Consider the following 7,500-nt stretch of genomic DNA (forward strand, 5'->3'; position numbering starts at 1 on the left):
TTTTATAAGAACGTTAATGCTTGTTCACAGCTTCCGAATATTCAGTGCGAACTGATTGGTTGAATGTTTCAGTGCTAAGTACCATATTTGGAAACCCCTCGCTCTTGTTGTTCCAAATATGGTACTTAGCAAATTGAATATTCAGAAGCTTGTTTCCCAGCACGCAAGGGGCCGTTACACCTTTCAACCCTTATGGTTTTCTGATAATAGTTATTAAGGTGTTGCATAATGATGGTACTGTTTACCGGTAACTATCACTGGGCTTTTCATAATGACTATTTGGCAAAAATTCACTTTCAATGCCAACTGCTGATCTCCCATTTAAACTTCTGTACATTATGTACAAGTGTATTTGAAAAGTAGAGTAATCAAGTCTCCTAGAGGAAATATTGAAAAACAGTCATGCACTGAGGAAAAATAATAATAACTGGGTTTTGGCTTTTATCGAGTAGACTTTCAATCTAAGCTGAAAGGTACTAAGAGTTGATGTGAAACCCTCCGAAAAGATGCAACATTTAATAGCATTGTTCATCAAATGCTGTCTTTAACATAAACATTTGTTTATGTTTAATTAATGATCAATAATTGATGCACTGTCGACAAATGTAATGTCAAAGGGTTTATCAATTGTTTTGATGAACTATGATGCTAATGTCCTATCTTTGCAGAGGGTTTCACCTCAATTCTTTGTACCTTTCAGCTTGGATTTGAAAGTTTGGTTGATAAAAGCCAAAACCCAGTTTGTCATTTGGTGATTTTGTGATTTAATAATCAGGAAATCAGCTGTCAGCTGTCAGCTGGTGCTTGAAGTTTGATAGCCTCTTAGACCTAGTAAAGGTGTGAAATTTCTGTCAATGGGTATCGACAGTGGTGTCATAGTGTAACAGATTGAAGAGTACATTAGGTAAAAATAAGGAAATCTGAGGAAAAGAGTGAATTCATTGCAAAAAGCACAGATATATTATAGATAATATTACGCCTTAATTCTCACCTAAAACATCAATAGATGAGGTTAAACCACCATAGCTGCACGAATAACTACCAAGTACATCAAGTGTTACTTTGAAGAACGAAATTGCTGTTTTTTTCATATTGTTGGACCAGTAGCGAGGCTTTTTCACTGTCTCTGTCTTTGGACCTGTTTTGTACCAATTAACGAGTTCATCTTTTAAATCCCAATGATCTTCGTCAGCTGAAAGTGGTGGTGAAATACTGCAGATCAATCGCAAAGTGCTCCCAAGATGCTCTTTGTCCACTACCACGTCTGCAGTATCAAGATTTTGAAGTCGTGGTGATTCCCATAAATAGCCAACTTCCACTGAAGTTGCATTCATAAACAATAATGAGCCACTGGCAAATCCTGTCATTTGAGGAAACACAATCAGACAAGCAATTGATAAGATTTTTTTTTTTGTTGGTTTTTGACGAGTCGAGAAAGAGGGCGAGATGAACAGCGAAGAACACCAAGATCACAAAAACCTCTAAAAGCTAAAATAGACAGATCGAACCAAAAAGCTCAACCCGCGAATAGCATTGAATGCAGAAAGATTCATTCGTTAACTAGATTTCATTTTTAAACCTTCAAGTTTTCTCGTTTTGAACCAGACGAAGACGTTTTCACGAATGGATAATAACGATTTTTTTAATGAACAGCTGAGGTAAAGTCTTTCACGTATTCCATACTTCCAAGCTAGCGCACTAAAGATAACTGTACTTTTCCTAACAGATGTACAGTGTCAAAATACTGCAATATCTGTTTTAATAGCATTGAATGACCAACTTTTATCCATGACTTGAGGATTATTTAGATAAAATTTCTGCAGAAAAAATTGAATTGTTTATATTTTCGATCCAGCCTGCGCTCCAAAGATTTGTTTTTGGGAATGAATCTACTTGATACTTACTCCCAAAAACGTTGGGAGCACATGCATCGGCAAAAACGCGAATCCTACATTAAATAATCTAATACTTACCACGATAAGCACAAAAAACACTAAACACGGTCAGTTTCCAAGCAAACAAAACAGACGCCATTTTTTGAGTTGCCCTCGAAACTGAGCCCGAGATGTTTTACCTCTACAGCGTGCAAATACATTGTCCGATGAATACTTCATGTGTGAAGAGCTTTAAATTCATCTCTTCGATCGCCTGACCAAAAAAAACGCAGGAAAACCGGCGAGAGTTCATTTATGCGAAGGAAATGATTGCTGAACGATGAAACAAAAGATAAAATCTCTCCCAAAAGGTAAATTTTATTGCTTTACTTGCACTATTATATTAAGCTAACGAGAGCTCGCGAATAATTTGTCTTAGAAGGGACGGTTAAAATTCGCTTATTTTGACTTTTCTCTCTTCTTAATTATTGCACTGAGAAATATAGCTCTGTAAAGCTTATATTTGTCGCAAACAGGCAAAAATATTAGTATGACGTTTGCGGTTTGCCGTGAATTCGATGATTTTTTTTTTTTTCCCCTAAGACTAAGTACTTACTGCTTTCTCAAAAACATGCCTGATCAACAACAGCAATAATAAAGTGCCCCTGTGATAGAAAAAGAATTGCTTCCTTTTTTTCTTCAGATTTTGAAAGTGTGTTTGCTTGACATCTGACTGGCAAATTTTTGAGCTTTGATTTTCCTCCAAATGTAAGAAAAGCCTCTTTGGCAAAACGAGTCCTTTCCATGTTGATTATACACAATCATGACTTTAAAAACGACTAGCTTAATTTAAAAAAAAACACAAACCCTCTGGTAGAAAGGTAGTATTTTATTAAAATTACGCTAGCAGAGGTCACCTTTCTTTTTGCACTCCCTGGGATAATGAGTACTGGAAAAGACACCTCTGCATGCGTGGCGGTTGCTTAGCGACCAAATCCTCAGGTGATACTTCATGTTGCTTAGGCTCACTTAACAACAGGGAAATTACTGCAAAGGAATGTGTGTGACACAGCAGACTCGAGTAGCAGTCAGCAAACATATGGGGGATGAGGTTTGAGGATCCAAGGTTGTGGACGGCGGTTGGATCAAAGTGATTTTTAACCTGTGGCAAAGGTCTCTTTTCCCGTACAACACAAAAAAAAGAGAGACCTCTTCTAGCAGGGTAGGAATGAGCTAAAAGCTACGGGTAGTATATTTCTGATTTTTGGTAAAATGCAATTTTCAGCCTATCGTTTGTCATTTGCCATGTAGACACAAAGCTAAATATCTCTTTCGTCTGTTATTACAGTACAGTTACCTAAAGACTGTAACAGGGTTTTTCACACAATTTCATTACAGAACTAAGAAGAAAGTGTGAATTTGATGATAAATGTTAATTTTTTTCTCCTGAAGCTGGTGTGGGCGGTCATAGAGCATTATTTTGGCATTGGAGGAGATCTGCTGAACCTGACAACCTGAAGGCAATTAGCATTAAACAAAATTGGCTGTGTGTACGGGGTGACCAGTGTGAGCAGACACAGCAATAGTCTGCATTTGGGTTCGCTCAAAGTTGTACACAAACTAAATCTGCGCACCTAGCGGTACTACCGTTAGCATGAGGTTGGTATACAGAAAATGCATTAATGAATCATCGTTCTTGAGATGTATCATGACGGAATATTTTTTTATCTTTCACAACAGTATGTCGAATGGGTAGGAATTTTCTAATGCCAGACCATCCAGGGCGGTTCAGGTGTCAATGGGTTAATTAATGTATCATTTTTCGAGTACAAAGATGCAAAAACAAGCACACACACTACGACTGCAATCAACTTAGTTCAATACCAAGCAAAATAATATTTGTAAAGTGCCTTTTTAAAAAGAAGTTTAGATGAAATACTACGAACAGACAGAGGGAGATCATTCCAATAGTATTTACCAACAACAATAGGTCAAAACTTCCTTATATTAATTCTGAAGTGAGAAACAATAATTGTTCATGGAATAGTCTGGTGGTCATGCTTGGTTAACTTAAATTAGTACATAGCTGTTGATTTAAGGGAAACCAAGATAATTTAACATACAATAGTATAAAGGGAATCCCCATATTTAATTACTGCATAGTTTTTAAAAGAACAACGCCCTGTTGGTCAGATGGTGTGAATGTGGACTGTGTAGGTGATTGGAAACAATAGATTATCAATAACTTATGCAATAAGAGTGCAATCTAAAAATGCGAATAATTATTTGATAATATTATTATCACTGGGGCACAGGGACTTGTTTTCTTACCTCGTATCTCTTGGGAAAACTGAATTTGCTTTTTTTATCTCATCTGCTTATTTCCTTTATGAAATTCACCAATCTTGGCTGATGGGCCTACTCTTTATTTCTTCTTTGCTTATGTGGATCATGCTCCTTTGCTTTTGGTTTTAACCCATTGACTCCCGAATTGCGCCCCATTGACAAGTAAAATCTTCTGGCATTAGACAGAGTCAACTCAATCAAGTCTCACTCCTAGGGGTCAATGGGTTAAAGGAGATATAGTTTTTGAGTGGTGTAGAGTTTGCTAACTCGTTAAGTCCCGAACGACCCCCCATTGTGGTCCAGTGGTTAGGGCACTTGCTTTGAGATCCGGAGATCCCGGGTACAAGACCCTCTCTGACCACTAGTTGAATTTGTTCCTGGTAGTCCCTGGTTCAACTTCCTTAGTTGCACTTTTAAATAGCCAACTGGTTTGGCTCCGGCCAGTTGGGATTCTTAACAGTTGTAGTTGTTGTGTTCTGTTGTTTCGTTGATTGTGTTTCATTGGCCCTGAAAAGCCCCTATGGGGAGTGGTCAATTAAGTACCGGTAAGTATTGTATTGTATTGTAAAATCTTCTGGCATTAAACAGAGTAAACTCAATCAAGTCTCACTCCTAGGGGTCAATGGGTTAATACTGCTTTTTCTCTTACCAATTCATGAGCCTCGACATATACTTATTATTGACTAGGCATTTATTTTGATGCGGCCCTATGCCCTAATGGAGGCTATAAGGATCTATGATGATGATGATTTATTTTGATACTTGTGTGGAGTATTTGCTTCTGTAGTTGGACTACAGAGATCAAAGGAACCTACTAGATCTGCTCTCCTAATTATCGTTTGCAAATAAACTCTAATCTTTAGAGTAGCAATTAATTAGATGCCTTTTCTGTTTTGATGAACGTGTTCCAAATGTCTGTTTTAGTTTGTGAATGACCTGAAGTTTTTTAGATGACAAGGAAATGTTTTTTCATCTGTTGTTTACCCTCTGTCTTCTTTCTTTCCTTTCCCTTTCTTAAGCTTTAAATGCCAGAGGGGCTCTCTCCTCCCCCCCCCCCCCCCCCATTCCCCCATTGACGAGTAAAATTGCCTGGCATTAGACAGCGTAAAATCTATAAGTGGCCACTGGGAGTAAAAAGGGTTAAAGCAACTTATTTATTAGATGCGTCTCTGTTTTGATTAACGTGTCTGTAGCGTCTTGTTAGTTAGTTAATGACCCGATGTCTTTTTAGATGACAAAGAAATACTTTTGTTTGATCAGTCGAGTTGAGTGTCCTCTGCCTTTCTTCTTTCCTAATTTAAATTAAAGTATTCTGCATACTATTCTGAGGTCAACATTTCGGTGATACAGCACTGAAGTCGGATGAATTACCTCGAAAATTGGTGACAGATATGAACAAAAGATAGAGGCAATCCACACATTTAGGGTAGGGTAGGGTAATGTAAAGTGCTGTTTTCTACCCATGTATAAAACCATGTGAGCGTTAGCCCTAGTAATGGAATTCGGCCCACACAAGAACAGAGAAAAACTCTGACCGGGTCATGATATTTCTTCATATGGTACGATAATTTATTCGCCGATATGCTTCGTCAGAGTACTCTGAAGGCCAGTTCTGATATTTCTTTATCTCAGTTCCGCAAACCTTCGCCGCTTCGCATCGCTCCAATGTTTCTGTGATCCTTCCACTATGTTCTCTTTTTCCTATTGCTAGCGCCAGACCTCGGATATTCACGTGGCTTGTGGGTCTTCATTGCTCAATACTTTCTTAAAATACGATTTAATGCCACAAAAAGTAACATATGATGCTTTTGTACACAAATACTTCAAACGTTTGCGAGCGAAGACAATTATTTGATGTTTCCCGCGAAAAGCGCTCCAATAGTCTACATATGCTGTCAATCAAAATGAACTTCTACTTCCGGCGAAAAAGTATTTAACCAATATCTCTGGAAATATGTGATCTTTTTACTTACCGTACTTTTTTTGCGATCGACAGGTGTGACCTTAACGTTTACTTAAAACAAATATAAATAAAAGTCAGAAAACTTTCTCCCTTGAATTAAAGTGCCTCCTTTGCCACCCTACTTATCTTTCCCTTGACAAATGCAAATATCAACTGTAGTCAAATCAAATTATTCAATTTTTTGGCTGTATTTTTTCAACTACCCCATTATGACCTTTGAAGTCGTTCTACTTATTGTGCTTTTACCGATTTCCGTTTTCCCGCAACAGGTATACATTTAATAACATGCACCCTCTCCAACTTATTCGTCTCTAGGTTAGATCGTGTCTGACTTACAACTGGTCTGATCTGTAAAAATGAAAGAACAGGTTTGAGCTGATACAACACCCGTAATATCAATAACAATTACAACCTTGGACAAAATTGTTGAAACACTTTCCAATACCTTGCCCTTTCACCATATTGTTTTGCCAAATGGGCTCAGAAACTCGCGTGCAGGCAACATTGTGAGGGGAGAGTGAGCTCCGAAAGTTTCAGGTCTGTATATTCGTGTACTGTTCCAAGGAATTTTATGACAGCCTCGAAAATTTTTATTTACGGTCGCTGCCTGTTGCTTGCTTTGATCAGTGCATCCCACGTGAACGCCTAATTGGCACCTTGCTAAAAACTGAACTACGGATATCAGATTTCCACCATTTTCATTGGCTCGCCGGACACAGGCTATCAGTTCTTATTAAATTCTCAACCTCGGATAATGCAATTCTCGTGCTCTGATTGGTTCATTCAATCTCGGTTATCAGCTCATATACCTTAGTTTGACCTTATATGGTAAATGATTGCGCTTAGCGTTGCTAAACTAAAAACGTTTACGCCAGAAAGCGAAATTTCTTTCGGTATAAAGCAAAAGAAAAACGTTTTTGTGGAAAGTTTAGATCACTTTCGAAGCTTAGAGATACGCGAAAAGGTAAGAAATGTTTTTGTGATGAGCCTGCGTCTGTCTGCCTACGAGGTATTACACAACATCGCATCTTCATCAACTTTTTTCGATTTCGCTAGGATTTTCTCGCTTTTTTCGCTCGTATTTCGTACTTCTAAACTTTTGGAGTTTAAGGAATTTAATAAAACAATTATTCCATTCGCGCTTGTTGGATATGAGAGTGGTTATAGCCAACTCGGCGCTACGCGCCTCGTTGGCTATTTACCATCTCATATCCAACGCGCGCTCATGGAATAATTGTTAAATATACCCGCTGTACCTAATATGGTCAAGGAACACGTCAGCAATAAAGCGAGCTAAAAACAGTTTTGCATCTCTGA

At 38.0% G+C, this 7,500-nt stretch overlaps 1 protein-coding gene and 1 long non-coding RNA gene across 2 annotated transcripts in view; one reads left to right on the forward strand and one right to left on the reverse strand.

The window, feature by feature from the left end:
- The window catches only part of LOC138025197 (phospholipase B1, membrane-associated-like), a 15,248-nt gene extending 13,164 nt beyond the window's left edge, over nucleotides 1-2,084 (reverse strand). The window contains exons 1-2 of the mRNA XM_068872393.1: nucleotides 1,974-2,084; nucleotides 992-1,360 (exon numbers count right to left, since the gene is read on the reverse strand). Coding sequence (XP_068728494.1) covers nucleotides 992-1,360; nucleotides 1,974-2,034 — 430 coding nt within the window. The 5' untranslated portion in view covers nucleotides 2,035-2,084. The remainder of the gene's footprint in view (nucleotides 1-991; nucleotides 1,361-1,973) is intronic.
- Nucleotides 2,085-2,120: 36 nt separating this feature from the next.
- The window catches only part of LOC138026864 (uncharacterized), a 13,233-nt gene continuing 7,853 nt past the window's right edge, over nucleotides 2,121-7,500 (forward strand). The window contains exons 1-2 of the long non-coding RNA XR_011127360.1: nucleotides 2,121-2,245; nucleotides 3,327-3,533. This is a non-coding gene — a long non-coding RNA (uncharacterized lncRNA). The remainder of the gene's footprint in view (nucleotides 2,246-3,326; nucleotides 3,534-7,500) is intronic.

This window comes from Montipora capricornis, chromosome 12, assembly GCF_036669925.1.
Source record: "Montipora capricornis isolate CH-2021 chromosome 12, ASM3666992v2, whole genome shotgun sequence".
Lineage (NCBI taxonomy): Eukaryota > Metazoa > Cnidaria > Anthozoa > Scleractinia > Acroporidae > Montipora > Montipora capricornis.